Raw genomic sequence first — 26,277 nt, 5'->3', positions numbered from 1 at the left:
ATGACAAAGAGTAAGTGTTTCAGTCCACCTTCTATATGATTCAAGCACATAATTAATAAATGCTCATCATTTAAAGATGGAATGTTCTACATTCAAATCTGGCGGCCTCAGATTAGCTGTGTGACCCTGTACAAGTCACTTAACCCCCATTGCCCTGCCCTTGCCATTCTTCTGTCTTGGAACCATTACAGCGTATTGATTTTAAGATAGAAGGTAAGTGTTTTAAAAAATAAATGCCTACTATGTGATATGCACTGTGCTAGAAGCTACGGGTTCAATGAAAAGAATGAAAGTCATTCTTTTGCAGCTCATACTCCATTGGAGATAATATGTACTTAGTATATACAAAAGAAATACAGATTTATTTGATGAGGAGACACTACCAGGATTGGGGGGAATTTGGAACTGTAAAGTTTCTCAAATATAATCCAGCCTGATTTTTCTCTTTTTAAAAAAGTTAAATGCATATTTATTTACTAGCACTGTTAAAAACATTATGTAAACATTCAAGTAGCAGATAATTATAATGCAAGCCCTTATGTGGCAATCCAAATTTATTGAACTATTGATGCTGAGTTATACAAAATTGCACCTCTTTAACTGAGGCTTTGAATTTACATTTAGCCACCTCCAAGTAGTGGTAGCATGAGGCTGGTCAACTTAAATACTGTTGGCTCCCTCTGGAATAGGAGTTATAGGAAAGGCCTCTTATAGGAGATTACACTTAAGTACCAATTGTACAGTGTACACTTAAGTACACTAAGCCCATAAATTTAGAGCTACTAGTGGAAGAATAAAGATACCTCAGTTTTGCTTTATGTCATTTTTTAAAAATTCAAAGATATTTTATTTTTCCCAGGCACCTGTAATAACAAGTTTAACATATGTTTCCAAAATGATAAGATTCAAATTGTCTCCCTCCTCCTTTTCCCTTCTCCTTCTTAGAGATGGTAAGCAATTTGTTCTGGTATATACGTGTATTATCATGCAAAGTGTACTACCATATTGGTCTTTGTTGTAAGAGAATACTCATATAAAATGAAAACCACCAAATAAAATCATAATTATAAACTCATGTGAAAGATAATATGCTTTGATCTGTACCTGACTTCAGCAGTTCTTTCTCTGGAGATTGATAGCATTCTTTTTCATAAAACATTCAGAATTGTCTTGGTTCATTGTATTCCTGAGAGTAGCCAAGTCTTTCACAGTTGATCATTGTATAATATTGATGTTATTATGTACAGTGTTCTTTTGGTTCTATAATTTTTTTAACTTTTATTTTCAGTTTCAAGTTATTTCCCTTCTCTCCTTCCCCTACCCATTGCAAGAAATGTGCTATCCATTATACATATAAAGACATGCAAAATGTATTTCCTCATTACACATGTTCTCAAGGTGGGAAGCAAGAAAAAAAGAGAGAAAAAATTAAGCTTCATGCACTTTGAGTCCATCATATCTCTATGCAGTGTGTGTCATTCTTTGGTATTGCGGTGGATCATTGTATTGATCAGAGTTCCTAAGTCTTTTACAGTTGATTATCATTATAAAATTGCTGTTATTGTGTAGATTGTTCTCCTGGTTCTACTCACTGTACTTTTCATCAGTTCATATAAATCTTCCCAGGCTTTTCTGAAACCACCCCCTTCATCATTGACTATAGCACAATAGTATTCTATTATATTCATATGCCATAGCTTGTTCAACCATCTCCCAACTGATGAGCATTGCCTCAATTTCCAATTCTTTGCCACAACAAAAAGTGTTGTTACAAATATTTTTGTATATATGAGCCTCTTTTCTTTGACCAAATAGTGGTATTATTATGTCAAAGGGTAGAAAAAGTTTTATAGTCATTTGGACAGTTACAAATTGTTCTCTAGAATGGTTACACTAGTTCACATATGCATTAGTATACCTTCCCACACTCCCCTGTCTCCCCAAGTATTTGTTATTTTCCTTTTCTGTCATCCTAGCAATTCTAATGTCTGTGAGGTAGAACCTTGGAGTTGTTTTAATTTCATCACTCCAATTATTAGTAATTTAGGACATTTTAAAATATGACTATTGGTAGCTTTCATTTTTTCTTCTCAAAACTATCACTTGGGGAATGGCTACTATTTTTATAAATTTGGCTCAGTTTCCTATATATCTGAAAAAATGAGACCTTTATCAGAGAAACCTGATATAATTTTTCCCCAATTTCTATTTTCTTCTAATTTTGACTTCATTTGGTTCTGTTTGTAAAAAAAAATTTGTATAATCAAAAATATTCATTTTACTCTCCTCTGAACCTCTTTAGCTCTTCTTTGTTCATGAATTCTTACACTATCTATTGATTTGACAGGTAATTTTTTCCATGCTCCCGTAATTCATTTATATCACACTAATATCTAAGTCATGTACCAATTTTGATCTTATCTTGTTATACTGTATCCTTGGTCTATGTTTAGTTTCAACCAAACTGCTTTCCAATTTTCAATGTAGTTTTTGAAAAATAGTGAGTTCTTGCCCCAGTAATGTGAATCTTTGGTTTTTATCAAACACTACATTGCAAGGCTCATTTGCTTTTAATTCCTGCTTATATCGGTTACCTAATCTATTTCATTCATCAGTCACTCTGCTTTTCATCATATCAAAATTTCTTGATGATTACCACTTGTGTAACATAGCTTAAGAACTGTTACTACTAGACTCCCTTCCTTTACACAATTTTTTATTGATTCCCTTGCTAATATTGACCTTTTATTACTCCAACTGAATTTTGTTATTATTTTTTTCTATATCTAGTTCTCTATTACTAGAGATTTTTTTCTACTTCTTTTTTAGTAATATTTTATTTTCCCCAATTACATGTAGAAACCATTTTGAACATTCCTTTTCTAACATTTTGAGTTCCAAATTCTCCCCTTCCCTACAGTAAACAATTTGATATAGATTTTCCATGTGCTATCATGTAATGCTTATTTTCATGTTATGGAAGAAGACACACCACTAAAAAAGAAAAAACCTCATAATGAAAATAAAGTGAAAAATGATATGCTTTGATCTGCTTTTGGACTCCATCAGTTCTGTCTCTGGTGGTGATAACATTTTAATCATAATTCCTTTGATGATGTCATGGATTATTGTATTGATGATAATAGCTAAGTCAATCACAGATGATCATCAAACAATATTGCTCTTATGATCACTAACGAGTTTCAAGTCAAAAACTGATTATTGCTTTTTAGGGATCTTATAGAAGGAATTAATATATTAGGCTAGAGAATTAGTCTAAGTGATTTCTAAATACATAGTCTTCGTATATAGTTGGGGGGTTTATTGTCCCAATGACCCTACAACTAGGAGATGAAATATTGTGATCGGGAGGGGGGATATAGCTAGTATATGATTAGGTTGCTCAAATTTAGGTGCAGGTATCAATGAAGAAAGTTTATTGTCCAATATTAACCCTCAAAAAGAGGACAAGGGTCAGGTATTAAAATGTGACCTCGATCCTTCTTTTTAAACAAAGTGTTTTAATGAGAGTCATGAAAAGTAAAAAAAAAAAGGTAGCAGTTATTGAGATACTGACCAGACTCTTCCTTAAATATCTGATCTCCAAAGATTTTTGAGAATGTGGTAGCTAGGAAAGGTATTGTGAAGGCAGAATCTACAAGACTTGTCAACTGAGTTGCAACAATGCACATAACTGGAGAAAAGCAAGAATCAATTCTTATGACCTCTCGATGGTATTTATCAATCTTAAGTTAGGCATTTTACTCCACTAGCTAGTTCAGAAGTCATGTGCTGCTGAATAACTTTGATTTTTAGAGAAGTCCATAATGCAGAGTAATGGATACAGCACTAAGCTTGGAACAAGAAAAATTGTATGAATTTTATTTCTGATACTAACTGTGGAACATTGCTATTAAACCTTTTTAAGTCTTGATTTCTTCATCTTCCAAGTGGAGATGGTAATATCATCCGTGCTTATTTCATAGGGGTTTGGGGGAAGATCTAATGAGATCATATATAAAAAGAATCTTGAAAAAATTACAAGATTATACAAATGTTTATTGATATTATTAATGATTGTGAAATGTTGATTCAGGCATAGAAGTCACTTAATAAATCTCTTTATATATGCAGCTGAGACAGGCAATATTTTAAATCCAACACAGCACAAGTCCTCATGTGGTCAGACAAGACAGCAAAAGGATTCAGCACATTTTAACAGGCTGAAAGTCACTGGGATAAAAACACTCTGACCATATTCTTTGTCCCCCAGTTCTTATACTGTGGTTTCCCAGGTGTTCAAGTGTTGAATGGTTGAGCCTAATAATTATTTCTCAGTAGACTTTGCTACATCAGCGCCTACTATAGAAATAGTTGAAAGATTTAATTTCTATTTGTTCTAGGCCTTCAAGATACACTCCTACACCAAATGAATTTAGAAAAATTAGTGTGTAATGATCACAGAAAAATCAAGTTAGTTAAACATTTTATCCCCATTTTCACTTCAAAGTGATTGTCAGGAGAACATTTTGCCTACATTTGATTCCAGTCACCAAAATTATATCTTTCAAAAAATTATGAATTCTGTGATTTTCTTGAGGAAGTCCAATGGTCTTGTTCCCTTTTGTGAAAAATTCTAGCGGCTTCCTATTCAACGTTGAAATCAGACAAATGAATTATTCTGTGATCTGGGAAGCATATTATTAACTGAGTGACATGGGAATAACCTATTCTATACTTCTTAAAATTTTCTTTCCAAGAACCTAAGATGGATTTCAGGGAAGCAGACAATTGCTCTATATCTGATGGTCTTTCCATCAGAGACAGTGAAGAGAACCAATGAGTTCTAAAGCTGGGATCAAGAGCATCAATTTATTACATTGATGAAATGTTTCTATATTAACTAAGTGAATTACTTTGAGAAATAAATATATCTCCAAAGGTAGCACTTGCTATGCTGCTACCTTGATATTTTGCTAAATTACCAATGCATTAAAAATAATCATTATTGTCAACCTCTTAGTAGAGTGCTATTGTTTTTTCTATTGTGGATAGCAATCCATATTAAATCAACAAATATTCAATAAGTCCTGATATGAGTAATGTTTCCATTATATAATTAGGTGAAAAGGGCTATTTTCAAGGGAGAGAAAAGGCATTAAAGCAACCTAATGAATACTTCTCTTTTATTATATTTTCCACCTTATTGACTCAATTCAATTTATTTTTACAAATATGTATTGAGCACCTTTGTAATGACATTAAAGTCTTTTGAACAGGTAAATGGCATAATAGGACTATGCATTAGGAAACTTATTCTAGCATCCAAGTGTAGAAGGAACTGGAGTTAGGAGGAAGCTAAGGACAAGGAGTGCAATTCCTATCAGCAGAGATTTAGAAGCTGAAAGGGACTTTAGAGATCAAGCCCAACTCTCATTTTATAGATGAGGACACTGAGGCACAGAGAGCAAGTAATTCCCCTAAGTCACACATCTAGTAAGTATCAAAATTGTAATTTGAACCCAAATCTTCCTCACTTTAAGTCTAATGCTCTAACCACTATTCCACACTGCACAGGAGACAAAATATTCTGCAAGTAAGCTAGTAATCTGCTAGGTTTTGTTAGGATAGTAGCAACAGGAATAGGAAGAAGGAGTAAGATATCCATAAGGGTCCTCTTCTTTTTTTTTAAATACTCTCTCACCTGATTATATTGTGTTTTGAATTATCACTATTATGCAGATGATTCCCTCGTGTATATGAGAGAATAAATGAATTAACAAATGATTAAAGAACTTTTAGTTTCTTACTATGTAGAAAGCACTCTGGCAGGTGCTGGGGTAAAAATAAAAAAGTGCGACAGTCGCTGTTCTTCAGGAGCTCACTTTTCATTTATTCAGCTTTCATTCTTCTCTCAATCTATATAGTCAGACATCTCCTCCTGTCTTGTGGATGTCTCAAACTGGATGTCAAAGACATCTCACACTCAACATATCCAAAACAGAATGCATTTCATAATCTCCCTTCCCCAATCCGTCCACCCCACAAAACCCTTCTTACTCTACACTATTTTGTACTTTCCTGATCCTATTAAGGGCACCACCATCTTCCCAGTCATCCAGGTACATGGGTACCATGAGAAATCATCTTGACTTCTCACTCTCACATTCAATCAATGTCTTTCTCTACATTTATACAGCCACAACCCTAGTTCACAACCCTTCCAACTATGGAACCTCTTCCTCATTTTTTACTTCTATTCTCTTAACCCTTCTCTAAGGTCTAGATCCTACCCCCCTTCTCTTTCCTCTCTATGCTTTCTTAGCTGATGATCTCCAGATTTTTTTTTATAATCCTCAGAGTCTCTCCTAAGCTATGATCCCAAATCATTAATATTTAAAATTGACTGTCTCAGAGATGACTCAAATTAGATGCAAAAACCACCTAATACTCTATACTCATCTGATACATGTCCAAAACGAAACTCATTATCTTTTACCAAGAACAACCTATGTTTTTCCAAATTTCCCTACACTTTTAAGGGTATAATAAATCTTTCAGTCACAATAGGTCCCAAAACTTCTCCAATACTTCTCTCTTGTTTACCTTGAATATCCAACCACTGGCTAAATGTTGTAATGATTTTCTCTATACCATGTCTCACCTAGACACCACCATAATTCAAACTCTAATAACCCTTTTGCCTGTAAAATATCAAACACCTTCTGATTCATCTTCCTGTCTCAAGTTTCTACATATTCAAATCCATCTTCTGCAAAGCTGAAAAAGTGATTGTCCTAAAGCTGATAGGACTGATGTGTCATTCCCTCTATGCACCACCTGACCCAACTTATTTGGGTGATTCTCAAGTACTTCCATGATCAAATAAAAAATTATTCTTATGACATTTAAACTTCTTTACCTACCACTCAGACCCCCTGTCTTCCTGTTCTTCAATGCTTGATTGAATCAATGGACCTATGTCACCCCAATCCATTTTGAATGAAATAGAAACTGTGAAGTGAAAGTTCACCTATGAGATTATATCCTGGAAGAAATTTCACATTAAATTCTACAGTCATTAATGTTTTGCTTGATTACTAGTCTTGTCTCCTGATAATTGCAGAGAACTGCCAACATTTGTGGCAAAGTAATGTGATCTCTGCCACTTACATAGCTGATTCGGAAACTTCTGTAGGCCCAGTCACTTTGTTCTTCTTCAGAGGTCATCTCTACAGTAATATCTCCATATATAATGGGTTCTTCAGTAAAGGGCCAGTAATGATCACATTTCACCTGGAACAAAAAAAAATGTTTGCTTGAAGAATTACTATAAGGATGAGTGAAAATAAACCCATCAAGGTTTTTTTGAGAAAAAAAAAACTGGCAACTTATAATCTTATTTGATTCTCTCGCTCTCTGATCATCAGAGTTAGAGTTGGGATTTCATCTTAGATTAAAATCCTACCTCTGACTCTTTTGAAGCCCCTTAATAGCCTTGGATCTTAGTTTCTTTCCCTGTGGAATACAGGGGTTAGTTTTCATAAGATCTAAGTTCTCCACTAGTTCTACATGTTTAATTGTCTTAAAAGAAGTATAGTTAGGAATAATTCAAACCAGACATGAATAGAGGAATTAGAGTTAAAAATTAATTTTCTAATAATTATTCAAATATTTTATCACAGAATCATAGATGTAGACTTGGAAGTTACTCTTAAGTTATATCTAGTCAAACTCTTCTCATTTCATAGAGGAGGAAATTGAGCCCTGAAAAAGAGTCTTTATTCAGAAAGTAATTAGCAGCTATTAATTAGTATACCCTAGACTCAATCTGAAGTCTTCTGGTTTTCATTGTTTCCACTGGATCTTGCTGTAGGACACTAATAGATTCCAAAACTCTTTTTTATACAAGAATCACTATTTCTAAGTCTCATCATAGCACTGAGAAAAAAATCCCTTGGAAAGATGGCTGTTCTTGGAGTCAATCAGGCTATTGACAAGAATTTATTAGGCACTTACTACATGCCTTAAACAGTTCCTGAGCTCAAGGAACTTAAATTCTATTGGAGACAATATGTTTAAATATAAATAGATACAAAATCTTCAAAATGAAAATGTGAAGGGGGCAGCTGGGTGGCTCAGTGGATTGAGAGTCAAGCCTAGAGATGGGAGGTCATGGGTTCAAATCTGGCCTCAGACACTTCCCAGCTGTGTGACCCTGGGCAAGTCACTTAACCCCCCCCCCCCCCCCCGCCATTGCCTAGCCCTTACCACTCTTCTGCCTTGGAGCCAATACCCAGTATTGACTCCAAGACAGAAGGTAAGGGTTTGAAAAAATAAATAAAATTTTAAAAAATGAAAATGTGAAGTTATTTCAGAGTGGGGAGGGTGGCATTAGCAAGTGGGGAGCAGGGGCTAACATTGTAGCTGAGTTTTGAAGGAGACTAGGGATTCTGAGAAGCAGAGAAGGATGAGTAAATTCCAGACATGCAGGACAAAAGCTTAGAGACTACAAGATGGAATGTCAAGTGTGAAGAAAGTAAGTATACCAATTTAGCAGGAGTATGGGTGTTATGTGTCTGGAACAGCAAGTTGGATCCAGATTATGAAAGGCTTTTATTATCAAAACGAGGAGCCTATATTTCATCTCAGAGCCACCAGAGTCCCTGGAATTCCTTGAACAGGGGAGTGACTTGGTTCTTTAGGAATATTAGTCAGCTATGTAGAGTATGCTATGGCGTGGAGGGGAAGAGAGAGAGAGAGAGAGAGACAGAGACAGAGACAGAGACAGAGACAGAGAGACAGACAGAGACAGAGACAGAGAGAGACAGAGAGACAGAGACAGAAAGAGAGAGAGACAGTGACAGAGAGAGGGAAAGGGAGGAGAGAGAGACAGAGAAAGAGAGAGACAGACAGACGGGGAGACTCAATTAGGACATTATTGAAATGTCTGGATAAGAAGTGATGAGGGCCTGAACTTGAGAAGTAGCTGTATAAGTTAAAAAAAAGATTTGATGTGAGAAATTCTGTGGAAATAGAATTGATGATACTTGGCAACTGATTGGATATGGGAGATTAGGGAGTGTGAGAAGTAAAGGATGACTTTAAAATTGCAAAATTGGGTAACTAGAAGGATGTGAAACTTCCCTAGAGAGGAAGAGAAACTTATTTCTGATTCTTACTTTGTTATTGTAGGAAATTCCCCGACCTCCAAGTTTCATTTTCCTGATATATAAAATTTAGAGAATATACTTATGTTGCCTAACTCATAGATTTGCAAGGATCAAGTGAAAAAATGTATATAAAGTAGCTCTACGAAACTTGAAGAACATGTAAATGCCAACTTCTATTATTCTACAAGTTTCAATCAACAAATGACAAGCAAGAGCAGCTACTCTCAAGCTGGAAATATTTTGAACCAGGGTCAAGCAAATTTCTGAAATATGAGAAGTAGCCTACCCAAGCTGAAGCTGAAGCTGAATCTGGGGGATGTGGAGGCTGACTGGGTCAAGCAATTTGCTCTTGAGTCAGAAACAAAGTAGGATTAGAAAGTAATAAAAGTGATGTACTTTGGCAGTAGACTAATAACAATTTTGAAAGTAGAGCCTCTGTGTTGTGGCCAGTGTATTTGAATAAAACACCTTCTAGGGTGTTTGCTTTGCAAGCAACAAGGATCATTAGGATGGAGAGATTCTGGTGTGATTAGTTAAAATAAAACAAGACAAAACTTAAAAACTTTATCAAGGGCATTTCATTTTGGAACTTCTTCCCCAATACCTACCATATTTTCTATCTAAATATTATATGTACATATATAACATATTGACATAACAAAAACATTTATAATATATAACAATATGCACACATCTATATATGCATATGCTGGAGAAGGAAACGGCAAACCACTCCAATATCTTTGCCAAGAAAACCCCAAATGGAATTATAAAGAGTGGGACATGGCTGAACAACAATATACACATATATAATATAAATCTTGTTTTCAATACAGACTAAAGGATTCCAACTAGTTTCCCCAGAGTTGGAACAGAACTTACATACTTACCCTCCTTTTCTCATTGCACTGAGTAAGCATAACAATAATCTGTGACTTCTGCTGGAGAACCATCTTCCAAAAATCATTTCTGGTTTCTGGGAGAGGTCCCTGTGTGGCAATGTACTCCTGGGGTGAGTTATATCCCTGTTTTTTTAAAAAAAAAGTGGTAGAGGCATTACCCCGTAAGCTGTTACCAACACTAATGCCTACATGGATAAATTACAAGCACTTGGCAGCATTAACATGAGAGATCTGATAAAAACTTATCTGATTCCGACTACATAGGGTTGTTGCTTTTTTTTTTAACTGTAAGATTTTTAAAAAAATGTTTTTGTTAGCTAACTCCCTAGAATAATTTCAATGACTTAGTGATCTATAGGATTTCCAGTTTTGCTTTCAAGGCTCTGGGTTTTATTGCAATGTGACAACTTCAATCTTTATAGTCGTTCTGAGCTGTTGCTTGGAGTAGCAGTCCAGTGGCTCAAATGTTTCTATTTCACATTCCAGCTTTGAAAAATCACAAAAGAGAAAGGTAACTTTGTCATTGTCCCTGATTTCAACTGATACTAAAGCTTTGCTAGAATAATATTTGGAAATGGATATAAGAGTGTAGGACTTTGTTAACTTATTTTTACTCTATATTTGGAAAAAGAAAAATGGAAATTGTCCATTAAACAATAAGGAGGGTAGAAGTATTATGAAACATTTCTTTTCCTTTTATTTCCTAGAACTGACATTTCCTTTATCTGACCTCCCGGCATTTTATAGTACTTCAATTTATTTCGTGTTATCTGAAAGTGTGCCTCACTTTTCCTTCTAAACTGTAAATTCCACAAGTGAAAACCCATGCCTTTAGTTATATTTGTGTATCATATTGCCTTATATGGGCTTCATTGAAGAAGTTTGTTTTCAATCCAATTTTACATACTCTAATATTTTTTATCAATAACAATTTACTGATTCTCTTTACTTACAGGAATATAGTTGGCATTGATGTAATCTGCACCTTCTTCTTCATTCATGGAGACTAGTCTGACACGACTAAAGTCATCTATAAAGATGCCAAAAGGAGGAAAATTATTCACAATTCTTAATGGAAGAGATGCCCTGTGATGAGTCCTCAAATTATTAAGTGTGGTTTAAGTCAGCAAAAAAATCAAAGGGACAGGGGCAGCTATGTAGCACAGTGGATAGAGGTTTAAGCTTGGAGTCAGGAGGATCTGAGTTCAAATGTAGCCTCAGACCCTTCCTAGCTATGTGATGCTGGGCAAGTTAATTAATTCTAATTGCCTTTCCACCCTTCTGTCTTAAAATTGATACTAAGACAGACGATAAAGTATTAAAAAATGTCAGTGAGGCCATTTAAGTGCATGAAAGTACATCAGCACCAGATGGAGCAAGGCATACATATTTCTAGGATTAAAAGACCTAAATTTCTAGGAAATAGTTTGATTTTGGTCATTGTACAAACTCTATGGTACTTACTATATTTTGATTCTGCCTTCTTTCCCATAATCCTTCAGCCTTAGATTCTGCTTAGCACTGGTTCTTCTCTACTCTCAGCCCTTTGGTTTATTCCCTCCCTCATCACCCCCCCATCCCCCAGCTCTCTGTCACTCTAATCATGAAGCCATTAGGGAATTTCACTAATGACTTGCATGGACTGGACCCATCTGACAATTATACATTTAAATATGGCAAGCAGTTGTTATCTCTATCACTGGCTACAAATGACAACTGTTTTCCTTAGTTTTTCAACTGTTACGTAACTCTTGTAAAGCTTATGTTTAACTTAAGACCCTTGGGTTTTTCTCCCACATGAACAATCTGGCTATATCTGACATATTCTCTATTTGTACAATTGTACAAATAAATAAATGTACAATAAATACAAATGTAGAACTTTGTATTTATCCTTATTAATACAATTAAATCTCATCTTTTTTTTTTTAAACCCTTACCTTCCATCTTGGAGTCAATACTATTGGCTCCAAGGCAGAAGAGTGGTAAGGGCTAGACAATGGGGGTCAAGTGACTTACCCAGGGTCAGACAGCTGGGAATTGTCTGAGGTCAGATTTGAACCCAGGACTTCCCGTCTCTAGGCCTGACTCTCAATCCACTGAGCCACCCAGCTGCTCCCTAAATCTCATCTTTTAAACTTTCATTAGTTCAGCCTTTTCTGACTCCTGATTTCAACAACCAAATATTTTGGGAATCCCCACTAGTTTCATGTCATCTGAAAAGTGCATAAACATATCATCCCTTGGATTAGTTTTTGAGGAGAGATGGCCATTTCAAATGCCATCTTAAGGTATGAGAGGAGTTACATGTGTCTTTTGAAGAGACAGCTTGAGGATGAGCCTAACTGGTTACCCTGGAATCTCCTTTTTTTTTTTAATTGAGTTTAGCTGCAGTTTTTTTTTTTTTTTTTAGTTTTTAAAACATCATTTTATTTGGTCATTTTCATACATTATTCATTGGAAACAGAGATCATTTTCTTTTCCTCCCCAACCCCCCCCCCCCAGCCGAAACTCAATCCCTCTGGGTATCACATGTGTCCTTGCTCCAAACCCATTTCCTTGTTGTTGTTATTTGTATTAGGGCGCTCATTTAGCGTCTCTCCTCAATCATGTTCCCTCAACCTCTGTAGTCAAGCAGTTGCTTTTCTTCGGTGTTTTTACTCCCTCAGTTTGTCCTCTGCTTGTGGATAGTGTTTTTTTCTCATAGATCCCTGCAGATTGTTCAGGGACATTGTAAAGCCATTAATGGAGAAGTCCATTACATTTGATTGTACCACAGTGTATCAGTCTCTGTGCACAATGCTCTCCTGGTTCTGCTCCTCTCACTCTGCATCACTTCCTGGAGGTTGTTCCAGTCTCCATGGAACTCCTCCACTTTATTATTCCTTTTAGCACAATAGTATTCCATCACCAACATATACCACAATTTGTTCAGCCATTCCCCAATTGAAGGGCATCCCCTCATTTTCCAATTTTTGGCCACCACAAAGAGTGCAGCTATGAATATTCTTGTACAAGTCTTTTTCCTTATTATCTCTTTGGGGTACAAACCCAGCAGTGCTAAGGCTGGATCAAAGGGCAGACAGTCTTTTAGCGCCCTTTGGGCATAGTTCCAAATTGCCCTCCAGAATGGTTGGATCAATTCACAACTCCACCAGCAATGAATTAATGTCCCTACTTTGCCACATCCCCTCCAGCATTCGTTATTTTCCTTTGCTGTCATGTTGGCCAATCTGCTAGGTGTGAGGTGATACCTCAGAGTTGTTTTGATTTGCATCTCTCTGATTATAAGAGATGTAGAACACTTTTTTCATGTGCTTATTAATAGTTTTGATTTCTTTGGCTGAGAACTGCCTGTTCATGTCCCTTGCCCATTTACCAATTGGAGAATGGCTTGCTTTTTTGTACAACTGGTTTAGCTCTTTATAAATTTGAGTAATTAGACCTTTGTCAGAGGTTTTTGTTATGAAGATTGTTTCCCAATTTGTTGCTTTCCTTCTAATTTTGGTTACATTGGTTTTGTTTGTACAAAAACTTTTTAATTTGATGTAGTCAAAATTATTTATTTTACATTTTGTGATTCTTTCTAAGTCTTGCTTAGTTTTAAAATCTTTCCTTTCCCAAAGATCTGACATGTATATTATTCTGTGTTCACCTAATTTACTTATAGTTTCCTTCTTTATATTCAAGTCATTCACCCATTCTGAGTTTATCTTGGTGTAGGGTGTGAGGTGTTGATCCAAACCTAATCTCTCCCACACTGTCTTCCAATTTTCCCAGAAGTTTTTTTGGATTTTTGTCCCAAAAGCGAGGGTTGTTGGGTTTGTCATAGACTGTCTTGCTGAGGTCATTTCCACTGATCTTCCTTTCTGTCTCTTAGCCAGTACCAAATTGTTTTGATGACCACTACTTGGTAATATAGTTTGAGATCTGGGACTGCAAGGCCACCTTCCTTTGTATTTGTTTTCATTATTTCCCTGGATATCCTTATCCTTTGTTATTCCAAATGAACTTTGTTATGGTTTTCTCTAATTCAGTAAAAAAGTATTTTGGTAGTTCAATGGGTATGGCACTAAATAGATAGATAAGTTTGGGTAGGATGGTCATTTTTGTTATGTTAGCTCATCCTACCCATGAGCAATCAATGTTTTTCCAATTGCTTAGATCTAGTTTTAATTATGTGGAGAGTGTTTTATAGTTGTGTTCATATAGTTCCTGTGTTTGTCTTGGCAGATAGATTCCTAAGTATTTTATATTGTCTAGGGTGACTTTAAATGGAATTTCCCTTTCTAATTCGTGCTGCTGAATTGGGTTTGGGATATATAGAAATGCTGATGACTTATGTGGGTTTATTTTGCATCCTGCAACTTTGCTAAAGTTGTTGATTATTTTGATTAGCTTTTTTGGTTGATTCCCTAGGATTCTTTAAGTAAATCATCATATCATCCGCAAAGAGTGACAGCTTGGTCTCCTCATTGCCAATTTTAATACCTTCAATTTCTTTTTCTTCTCTAATTGTTACTGCTAGTGTTTCTAGTACAATATTAATAATAAAGGTGAAAATGGGCATCCTTGTTTGACTCCCGATCTTAGCGGGAAGGCTTTGAGTTTATCCCCATTGCAGATGATGTTTGCTGATGGTTTTATATATATACTGTTTATTATTTTTAGGAAAGGCCCTTCTATTCCTATACTTTTTAGTGTTTTCAATAGGAATGGGTGTTGTATTTTGTCAAAGGCTTTTTCTGCATTTATTGAGATAATCATGTGATTTTTGTTGGTTTGATTGTTTCTATGGTCAATTACGTGGATGGTTTTCCTAATATTGAACCATCCTTGCATTCCTGGTATGAATCCTACCTGATCATAGTGGATAACCCTTGTGATGACTTACTGGAATCTTTTTACTAGTATCCTATTTAAGATTTTTGCATCTATATTCATTAGGGAGATTGGCCTATAGTTTTCTTTCTCTGTTTTTAGCCTTCCTGGCTTTGGGAATCAGTTACCATGTTTGTGTCGTAAAAAGAATTTGGTAGAACCCCTTCTTGGCTTATTCTGCCAAATAGTTTGTATGATATTGGGATTAGCTGTTCTTTGAATGTTTGATAGAATTCATTTGTGAATACATTTGGACCTGGGGATTTTTTCTTAGGGAGTTCTTTGATGACTTGTTCAATTTCTTTTTCTGATATGGGATTGTTTAGGTAATTTCTTTCTTTCTTCTTTTAGTCTAGGCAATTTATATTTTAGTAAGGATTCATCCATATCACTTAGATTGCCATATTTGTTGCCATATAATTGGGCATAGTAGTTTTTAATGATTGCCTTGATTTCCACTTCATTAGAGGTGAGGTCTCCCTTTTCATCTTGGATACTGTCAATTTGGTTTTTTTCTTTCCTTTTTTTTTAGACTGACTAGTACTTTGTCTATTTTATTTGTTTTTTCAAAGAACCAGCTTCTAGTCTTATTTATTAAATCAATAGTTCTTTGACTTTCAATTTTATTAATTTCTCCTTTGATTTTTAGGATTTCTAATTTAGTCTTCATTGGAGAATTTTTAATTTGTTCACTTTCTAGTTTTTTAATTTGCATGACCAATTCATTGACCTCTGCCCTTCTTAATTTGTTTATATATGAACTCAAGGATATAAATTCCCTCCCCCCCCCAGTACTGCTTTGGCTGTATCCCATAGGTTTTGAAAGGATGTCTCACCATTGTCATTTTCTTCAATGAAGTTATTAATTGTTTCTATGATTTGTTCTTTAAACTAGCTCATTTTGGAGAATCATATTGTTTAATTTCCAATTAATTTTTGATTTATCTCTCCATGTACCCTTACTAATTAATATTTTTATTGCATTGTGGTCTAAGAAGTTTGAATTTATTATTTCTGCCCTTTTGCACTTGTTTGCAATGATTTTGTGCCCTAATACATAGTCAATTTTTGTGAATGTACCATGTGCTGCTGAGAAGAAGGTGTATTCCTTTTTGTCCCTATTTATTTTTCTCCATATGTCTACTAACTCTAATTTTTCTAAGATTTCATTTGGTTCTCTCACTCACTTCTTATTTATTTTTTTAATTTTGGTTTGATTTATCTAGTTTGAATAGAGGAAGGTTAGATCTCCCACTAGTATAGTTTTTCTATCTATTTCATCCTTGAGCTCCTCTAGTTTCTCCTTTAGAAATTTGGATGCTCTGCCATTTGGTGCATACATATTGAGTACAGATATTTCCTCGTTGTCTATACCACCTTTTATCAGGATGTAATTACCTTCCCTATCTCTTTTAATTAGATTTATTTTTCCTTTGGCTTTGTCAGATATCATGATTGCTACTCCTGCCTTCTTTTTATCAGTTGATGCCCAATAGATTTGGCTCCATTCTCTTACTTTCACCCTATGCGTATCTACCCTCCTCAAGTGTGTTTATTGTAGACAGCATATGGTAGGGTTTTGGATTCCAATCCACTTTGCTATTCACTTGCATTTTATGGGTGAGTTCATTCCATTTACATTCAGAGTTATGATTACTAGCTGTGTATTTCTCAGCATTTTGATTTCTATTCCTGGTCCTGCCTTTTCTTCTTTCACTATTTCCTTCTACACCAATGTTTGTTTATAGTCAGTCCCCTTAGGTTCCCCCCCTTATTTTACTTCCCTTTCTACTCCCCTCCCTTATTTTCCCCTGTAGTCTTTTTAAAATTCTCCCCCCCTCCCTCCCTTGTACTGCTTTGCTCCCCACCAGTCTGTTTTTTACCCTTCTACTCCCCTATAGGGTGCAAATCTATTCTCTTCCCCAATGGATTGGATTGTTCTTCCCTCTTTTGGTGAGTTTCAAAGCATGTAAGAGTTGAGTATTTCCTAACTCCAACCTCTTTACCCTTCCAGTGTATTGATGTTCTCCCCCTTCCCACCATGAGCTTCTTTGTGACATATAAATTTACCCCCATTTGTTTCTTTTCTCATTTCTTTTAGTATTAACCTCTTTTTTTTAGCTCTGGTTGTATATGTACATACACACATGTATATGTATTTATGCATGCATATATCTATATACCTATTTATGTCTTGGCATTTCATCCTATATAGTTTGTCACTGTTCCCTCTAAGTATAATTCTTCTAGCTGCCCAGGTGATAGCAACAGTTTTTAAGAATTACCAATGACATCTTTTCTTATAGGGATACATATCATTTTAACTTATTGAATCCCTTAAAAAATTTTTGTTGTTTTGTTTTGTTTTCCCCTCTTTTTTTAATTACCTTTTGATGATTCTCTTGAGTTCTGTGCTTGGATATCACATTTTCTGTTCAGGTCTGGTCTTTTCTTTATGAATGCTTGGAATTCTTCTTTTGTGTTGAATGACCATACTTTCCCCCGTAAGAATATAGTCAGTTTTGATGGGTATTTTATACTTGGTTGTAGACCTAGTTCCCTTGCTTTCCGGAATATCATATTCCATGCCTTTCAGTCCTTCAGTGTGGATGCAGCCAGATCCTGTGTTATCCTCACCATGTTTCCGTGGTATCTGAATGGCTTCTTCTTGGCAGCTTATAATATCTTTTCTTTGGTCTGATAGTTTTTTAATTTGGCTATAACATTTCTTGGTTTTGTCAGTTGGGGATTAAATACAGGGGATGATCTGTGGATTCTTTCAATCTCCACTTTCCCCTCTTGTTCTAGGATACTGGGACAGTTTTCCTGAATAATTTCCTCTAGTATTATGTCCAGGCTTTTTCTTTTGTCGTGGTCTTCTGGTAGTCCAGTGATTATTAAATTGTCTCTTTTTGAATGATTTTCTAAATCATCATCTTTGTGAATGAGATGCTTCACATTTTCCTCAATTTTTTCATTCTTTTTGTTTTGTTTTATAGTGTCCTGCTGCCTTGTGAGGTCACTTAATTCCAGTTGTATTCTGGTTCTTAAAGATTGGATTTCATCTCTGGCTTTTTGGTCATCCTTTTCCTTCTGGTCTGATTTTCTTTGAAGATCATCTTTCATCCTCTTTACCTCATCTTTCATCTCCTTTGCCTCATTTTCCAGCTGGTTGATTTTGGTTTTCAAGACACTATTTTCTCGTTTTAGTTCAAGTGCCTCTGTTTCCAGATGACTTATCTTAATTTTTAAGTTCTTTTCCCAATTGTCTTCAGCCTCTCTTAGTTGTGTTTTGAGTTCTTCCACAACCTATATCCAATTCGCTGGGATTTCTGATTTATCGTTTGCTGATTTCTCCCCCTCTGTTCCATTTGCTGAGTAGAAGCTGTCTATTGTAGTTTCTTTCTTCTTTTTCCGGTGTTTGGTCAAATTCACCCCTTCTTTACTCCCCATATTTGTCTGTGCTCTTGTTCCTTTCATTTTTTTGTTTTTTTGGGGGGGGTTTCTATCAGTCTCTCCTCTTGGAGCTTTAATAGAAGATCTCTTGGTGTAGTCTCTGGGGGAGGGTTGTTGTGGGTTTGAGCTTCCCTGTCCTGTGGAGGCTTTTGATTGGCTTAAAGTCCAGCAGTAAATGAGGATGGGTGGGGAGCCTGGGCTTCCCTGAGTTCTGGAGAATTTTGATGGGATTAAGTTCACCTTAGTTGGGCTGGGTGTGCTCTGAGTCCTAATCTTCCTGGAAAGGCTGGAGCAAATATGGAGGATCTCCAAAGCTCTGGCCAGGCTGCCAGGTCTATGCTCCCTCTCTAGCTCCTTCCCCTCTGTCTGTGTTGGACACTCTGAACTTGGCCAGCCCTGCTCTCAAGCTTTTCCCTTCAGACCAGCACCTTTGCCCGCCCAGAAGTTCCCACTGCTACTGGAATCTCAACGCTCTGGGTGGGAGAGAGGATGGGTCTTGGGACCTTCCTTCTGTCTTCCCTTAAACCCTAGTGTTCTCAGATTCTGGCTTTTCAGGGGGTGTACCTTTTGAATTAAGTCCAGCAGGAGAGTTTCTTGGCTCTGTCTTGTTGTTAAGTTTGGTTTTTGGTCCCCTAGGATCATTCAGTTTGTGATCGGTAAGGAAGGGTTTTCAGAGGTCTGAACTTCTAGGCTGCCATCTTGACTCCGCCCTGGAATCTCCTTTTTGATTCTACATGTCCTGGGGTGACATTCATGGTATATTTCAGCACAAAGGAAAATGAACTTTAATTAGGAAGGGGGCTTCTATCTCTAAGTTGTGTTGTCGGTTTCTAAAGCATAAAGCCTGTGAAAATGCTCAGATTGAACAGAGCTTCTCAGTTGTAAGAGAGCATTCTCAGTTGTAAGAGAGCATTTCAGAGAGGCTGTCTCTCAGCTGTTCCTTCCCAAAATGTGAAATAAATATCAACTGATGAGGGGACCTTTATTTTAATCTCAGCCTGAAACTTAATGTTTTCAACCAGGGTTAAGTATTCATAATTTCCTTTAGTAAAATACTACGCATTTATTACAGTTTATTACCAAATCTACAAATACCCAGGAAAATTTTTTACCAGGATGGAAGTTTATGAGACATGTTTTTTTCATAGTTAAGAAAAGCTGATAAAGTGTTAAAATTTTTTTGGCTTGTGATATATACTAGCACAAATGGGATAATGTTTAGTACTTACATGGGAGAATATTTGTGTAACGGTTTTTACATCTATTCAGTGGAAGATCAGCAGCAAAATGTGGAATATCCAACCCAATTAACTTCAGTTCCTATTAAGGAAAAAGAAGAAAATTCTGAGATTATATTCTAGAACTTTACCTACAAGTTATCCACAGGAAGACAGAGAGGGCCTCTGTACCCCTTATATTATAGAGATAGATTTAGGATTAAGGATATTTCACTAAATAACTCGAAAGGATGGTTAGTATCCTTTAAAAATCTGGAAGGGATAACAGGAAGTGATGCAAAATGAAGTAAGCAATACCAGGAGAACATTGCACAAAGTAACAATAATAATGTGGGATGATCAACTGTGAATGCCTTAACTATTATCAACAAAGCAAAGATCCAGGAAAACTCCAAGGGACTCATGACAAAAAAGGATATTTACTGATGTAGAAGGAAAATATAGTCTGAATGCAGATTAAAACATATCATTCTTCATTTTATTTCTTCCAGGGATTTTACTCTAGTGTAAGCAATGTGTCTTTTCACATGACAGACAAATATACATTACATGACTATATGTACATCTTGTATCATATTACCTATATTACCTGCCTTTTTGGGGAGGAGGGAGGAGTAGGAGGGAGAAAAAATTAAGTTCATTAGTTTCTTGTTGAATAGAAGGGTTTTGAAAAGAGGTAAGGTTAATGATAATCATTAAAAAAGCAAAGGACACTGATGAATAAGAGAGCAAAAGAAAACATAGAATGGGACACAAACAAGCAAAATGGAATTGGAACTATCACGTTAAATATTAAAATAATTAGAAATATTCATGTACATATATTTAAGAATTATATATAATAGAGATTCACAATTTCATATGTGTCCTCTTTTTTTCTATTTTTTGAATGTGGAAATATTCATGTTCGTTAACACTCATCAAATTCACAGAAATAAAAAAGGATTTTTTAAACTAAAAAGAAAACTACAGAGTATCGAAATGCACACTTCCAAATTTTTCCAAGGAAAATGTAAGTAGATAATATATTTACATAACCAATCTAACTGAAAAAAAAAGAAAAATAAAGAAAAGAAACAAAAAACTGGCCCCTATTACTATAGATTTTTATGCTTTCACTGGGATCATGGTGGGGTAATGAAAAGGAACACAGAGAATGCTAATGATCTGAAATCTTTGAGGGCTTCTATGATGTAGTCATGTATTGAAAATTAATTGCAACTAGATGAAGGATGATTTAGAGGTTCTCCTTGGAGAGACAAAGTTATCAGAGTTGGTTTCATGGGGCCTTTGGTGCTCTTTCCTTATAGTGCTCATGATGAACATAAATAAGAAGACCACCAGGAAGATAATTATAAGTTATGCATCAGCATCTGTTTCTTTTTGAAAGCTCCCATCTTCTGTCTGAGAATCAATATTATGTATTGTTCCCAAGGCAGAAGAGCTGTAAGGGCTAGACAATGGGGGTGAAATGATTTGCCCAGGTTACACAACTAGGAAGAGCATATGTTTTCTAAAATCATTTTATTGATAACTTTTTAACATTGCTAAAATTTGCCCCTATATGCCTCTTCTGTCCTTTTCAGACAGCCATCGCATATAACAAAGACTTTTTTTAAAAAAGGAAAAGAGAAAATCAAATAGCAAAACCATTCAATACAATGAACATAATATAATAGGGTCTACATATTTTAATCACTTTATTTACATAATTCCATATTGTTTTCAAAAATGATCATATTCATTCATAGTTACACTGAACCAACATCTCTTGTAGAGGATCAAGAGGCAGTGAAATTTTACAACCTGAAGTCTAGACAAGATCCTCTAAATTAATGGAAATACATTCAGTGATACTCAGTGTTATTGCAGGCACACCCAAAAATGTATCATAAAAATAGTTCGGAATGATTCTCTCTTCATCTATTTTTCTAAATTGTTTATGTAGTATTAGACTTATTTGTTCCTTGAATGTTTGGTATTCACACATTTGTGAATCCATATGGCTCTGGGACCTTTATCTTATTGAGTTCTTTGATGGTTTGTTCAATTTATTTTTCTGTGAGGGGATGCTTAAGTATTCTATTTCTTCTTTTGTTAATTTAGGTAATTTATATTTTTTGTAAGTGGTTATATACTTCAGTTATCAGATTTATTGGCATATATTTGGGAAAATAACTGGATAATTGCTTTAATTTCTTCATTCATTGTGGTTTTACTTTTTTCATTTTTGATACTACAAATTTGAGTTTCTTTTTTCTTTTTTAAATCAAGTTAACAAATGGTTTATTTTTTCATAAAATGGCTTTTCTTATTTATTAGATCAATAGGTTTTTTTTTACCTTGAATTTTATTAATTTCCCCCTTTTCAGAATTTCTAATTTGGTATTTAATTGGGGATTTAAAATTTGTTCTTTTTCTAGTTGTTTTTGTCACATGCCTAATTCATTGATCTGCTCTTTCTCTAATTTAAGTAAGCAATAAGAGCTATGAATTTCCCTCTAAGTACTACTTTGGCTACACCCCATAAATTTTGATAGGTTGTTTCATCATTTTCATTTTCTTTAAGGAATTTGTTGTTTCTATCATTTGTTCTTGATCCATTCCATTTTTAGGAAAATATTCTTTGGTTTCCCATAAATTTTTAGTCTTTCTTTTTGCTGTCCTTTGTTGAGAGTGATTTTTATTTTGCATTATGGCCTGAAAAGTATGCATTTAATATTTTACTTTTCTACATTCATATGTGAGGTTTTATGCCCTCTTGTGTGGTCGATTTTTGTGAAGATGCCATTTATTGCTGAGAATTTTTTTCCCTTTCTATTCCTATTTGATTTTCTCCTATTGGCTATCATATGTAACTTTTCTAAAGTTCTATTTACCTCCTTAACTTCTTTTAAAATTTATTTTTAAGTTGTATTTATCTACTTCTGAGAGGGGAAGTTTAAGGTACCCTTCTAGTAATGCTTTGCAATCTATTTCCTCCTATAATTCATATAGCTTTTCCTTTAGAAATCTGTATGCTATGCCATTTGGTGCATTTATGTTTAATATTGGTATTATTTCATTGTCTATGGTACCTTTTATCATGATGTCTTTGCTTCCTTATCTCTTTTGATTAGATCAATTTTGACTTTTACTTTTTCTGAGATCATGATTGCATCCCCAACTTTTTTTCACTTTAGCTGAGGCATAGTAGATTCCATTCCAGCCTCCTACTTTTACTCTATGTCTCCCTATTTAAAATGTACTTCTTGTAGACAGCATATTGTGGGATTCGGATTTTTAATCCATTCTACTATTCTTTTCTATTTTATGGGTGACTTCATCTCATTCACATTCAGTTATGATTACTAATTGTGTGTTTCTCTCCACCTTATTTTTCTCCTGTTTACTCTTCTCTCTCTCCTTTTAACCTTTCCCCATTCACTATGTCTTATTTTCAATGACCAACTCCTCCAGTTTACCCTCCTTTTTGTCCATCTCTCTGTCCTTTATTCTCTCTCCTTTCCTATAGAGTAAGGTACATTTCTATAGCTGGCTGACTGTAGGATTTATTTCCACTTTGAGTTAGTTCTGATAAGAATAAGGTTCAAGTATAGTCACCAACCCCAATTTTCTCCTCCACTGTAGCCTCTTATGTACCTCTTAATGAGAGATAATTTGCTCCCTTCTCTCTCTCCTTTTCTCTTTTCCCTATGTGTTCCTTTTTCCTATCCCTCTTTGGGGCAGGGGGTTGGATATAAGCCAATTTTATCTAGCTTCCCTCCTTTCTTATATATACTCCTTTTCATTGTTCTGATAAGGCACACACAAAAATGAAGTAGACTGTATCATAATTGATAGGAAATGACTAGTTACTGACGAAGAAGTAATATCATATTGGTTATGTCTACAGTAATAAAAGTAAAGTTCAAAATCAACATGGAATTAGAATAAAGGTAAAGATGAGAAGGTTGGAGCATCTTGGTGGTACAGAGGACAGAGAATGAGGCCTGGAGTCAGGAAGATTCATATTCCTGAGTTCAGTCCAGCCTCAGACACTTACTAGCTGTGTGACTCCGGGGAAATTATTTAACCTTGTATGCTCTGTTTTCTCAACTTTGATATGAGCTAGACAAGGAAATGGCAAATCATTCCAGTATCTTTGCCAAGAAAACCCCAAGTAGAGTTATGAATAGTTGGATATGACTGAATCACAACAAAATATGAGAAAACACTATGAAGTTATGATATCTCTAAATCGACTTATCCAAAGAAACTATTAATGTGTTGAAAAATGAGAAGTGGAAAAAACCAGTGATAATGACCACCATTTTTGGCAGTCATTTACCTGATATAAAACAGTTGACAGAATGAAAAGGCAAAAAGAGTTCCTAAATCCCCTTCGCAAAAAAAAAAAACAACAAAAAACCCCCCAAACTTAATTTCCTTGCCAAGTGCAGAGAGAAGGCAGCCAAAGGAGATATTTTTAAAAAACTATGGAGGAAGATGGAAAAACTTTATAAGCAGTAACACTTTGTAAAACAGAAAAAAAGCACTGGAAGCAAAGTCTATAGAAAGCTTGGCATAAGATGCAACTAAATCACATCTTTCCAAGAACAGTCAGAGGAATCTGGTAGAAGAAAAACAAATGACTTTAAAATATAACCAATTTGCCCATTTTTCTGTTACAATCTTTTTTTTTGTCAGTGGTTGTAGAGGAACCATAAAATCTGTACCCTGAAACCTCAGTCACTAGGGCACTAAACTAAAAAAAAAGTTGGGATAAATGGAAGGACTGGACTTAAATAATACACACAGGAAGCAACACAATCTGTCTGGGGAGAGAGGAGTGCCAGAGGGAGATGTTGAGTGTGGCTTTTAATGAAAGTCAAAAAAGAGATGTTCTCTAAGCAGTCATTTTGCAATTTGAATCAAGAAATTGGAAAGTTGAGGTTGAGTAGTAGCTGCTTCTACTTTTGGCAGCCAGAATGGTATAGTTGGAATTTCTTATGAGTGAGTGCTTTGAGTTTCATCTGAAAGAATTGCTATCTGGCTGTTAAGTTGAATCATCTTTTCCTCCTTTCTCTCTCTCTGCCCCAAATAGGCAGAAGCTAATTCCAAAGCTTATTCTATTCTACAAAATTATCTTATTATTTTCTGGTTTAAAGTAAGTTTTTTGCTGTCTAGATAAAATCTGACCAAATCTTGTTGTTTTGTGCCCTGCTCTATGTGATCTCATAGACTGTTTTGTCCATTGGGTTTTCTTGGCAAAGATACAAGAGTGGTTTGTCATTTCTTTCTCCAGGGTGTCCCCATTTTATAGATGAAGATCTGAGACAAACAGGGATTAAGTGACTTGCCCAAGGTCCTACAGCTAGTAAGAGGAAGGATTTGAACTCAGAGCTTTCTTACTCCAGTCCTGGTGCTCTCTCTGGTGTATCACCTAACTGATCCCCCTAATCTCCCCTGAAAATGACAGAGATTCAAACCTCTCTCCAAAGTGTAAGACTTTTTCCTGGTACAGGATTTGAGACAAATAAGAAAAACAGTTTTAATTTGTTAATTTTTTAAAAATCAGAACCCCTAAACAGAGTAAAAGGGCATCCAAGATTTTTCTGCCCTCAAGCTAAAACAAGTCAGTAGTGGTTGGTTAAAAGAGATGGACTCTGTTGAATTATCCTCTCCATTGTTTTCTTCCCATGAATACTTAGAAGACATATCATCTTCTATGAACAGATTCTAGGCATTAGGTCTAGCTGCATAGGAGGGAAAAAGAATGACCTGGGAAAGTCCAGGCTTCCCACATTCCAAAGGTGGGGATTATCCAACAGAGAAAAGTTTTCCTTTCTCTTTGCCATATGCCGCTAGCATTGACCATTAATATAAAAGCTACATTCATATATATATATATATGTATATATGTTTATTTTATTGAGTTGAATTTTTGTATCACACTCACCTCAAACTGTAGAGAAAATTTATAATCTGAATCTTTGGCCATCTCTTTAATGTAGGCATCAAAGTCATCCAGCTGAACAGGACTTTGTTAAGCACATAGAAAATAATAAAATATAATGTTGTTAAAATATGATATTATGTATGTAAATGAGTGTAAATAATTAGCAAGGCATCTCATTTAGTGATACAGACCTGCTGTCATTTCAATCTTTCATGTTTGGTAAATATAGGACTTAAAATATTAAACTCTCATGACTTCTACAGAAAACATACTCTTAATAGTTCAATTTTCAACATTTTTATTAGTTGATATTATCTATATTTCGGCAACCTCTGTGAAGAAGGGATTTATATGCTAAATTGACTAAGAAATGAAAGGATATTTTTACACTGCTCTACTGTCAAGCTTGCTTCTCCTTGATGTGGCAAAATGAAATAATATATGCTGCCTTCTTTATTATTTGTGCAAATTATTGCATCAGACTCTCAGCAATGCTGTTGATTCATTATAAATCAATGTTAATGGGATAAAGAAATTAAATAGAAACTCAGGTAAAATTGAACCAAGCATTTATTATTTGTGGTATACATATATAAATATTATATAGATGGATATGTTGCTACTTCTTTATTGCTTCTTCATTTTGGCAGAGAGGTAACCCTATTTTTTTAAAGACTTTTGCAAAA

General features: G+C 35.2%; 1 protein-coding gene across 2 annotated transcripts in view; it reads right to left on the bottom strand.

Annotated features, from left to right (window-relative positions):
• The window catches only part of PTPRO (protein tyrosine phosphatase receptor type O), a 235,591-nt gene that overhangs the window by 15,288 nt on the left and 194,026 nt on the right, over positions 1–26,277 (bottom strand). For both annotated transcript variants that reach the window (XM_056799294.1, XM_056799295.1), the window contains 5 exons: positions 25,592–25,673; positions 19,642–19,732; positions 11,029–11,105; positions 10,064–10,198; positions 7,174–7,296 (listed from right to left, as the gene is read on the bottom strand). In XM_056799294.1, the coding sequence (XP_056655272.1) occupies positions 7,174–7,296; positions 10,064–10,198; positions 11,029–11,105; positions 19,642–19,732; positions 25,592–25,673 (508 nt within the window). The remainder of the gene's footprint in view (positions 1–7,173; positions 7,297–10,063; positions 10,199–11,028; positions 11,106–19,641; positions 19,733–25,591; positions 25,674–26,277) is intronic.

The sequence above is a fragment of the Monodelphis domestica genome, chromosome 5 (assembly GCF_027887165.1).
Source record: "Monodelphis domestica isolate mMonDom1 chromosome 5, mMonDom1.pri, whole genome shotgun sequence".
Taxonomy (NCBI): domain Eukaryota; kingdom Metazoa; phylum Chordata; class Mammalia; order Didelphimorphia; family Didelphidae; genus Monodelphis; species Monodelphis domestica.
The sequence above is the reverse complement of the archived record's forward strand: the minus strand, read 5'-3'. Positions and strand labels throughout refer to the sequence as shown.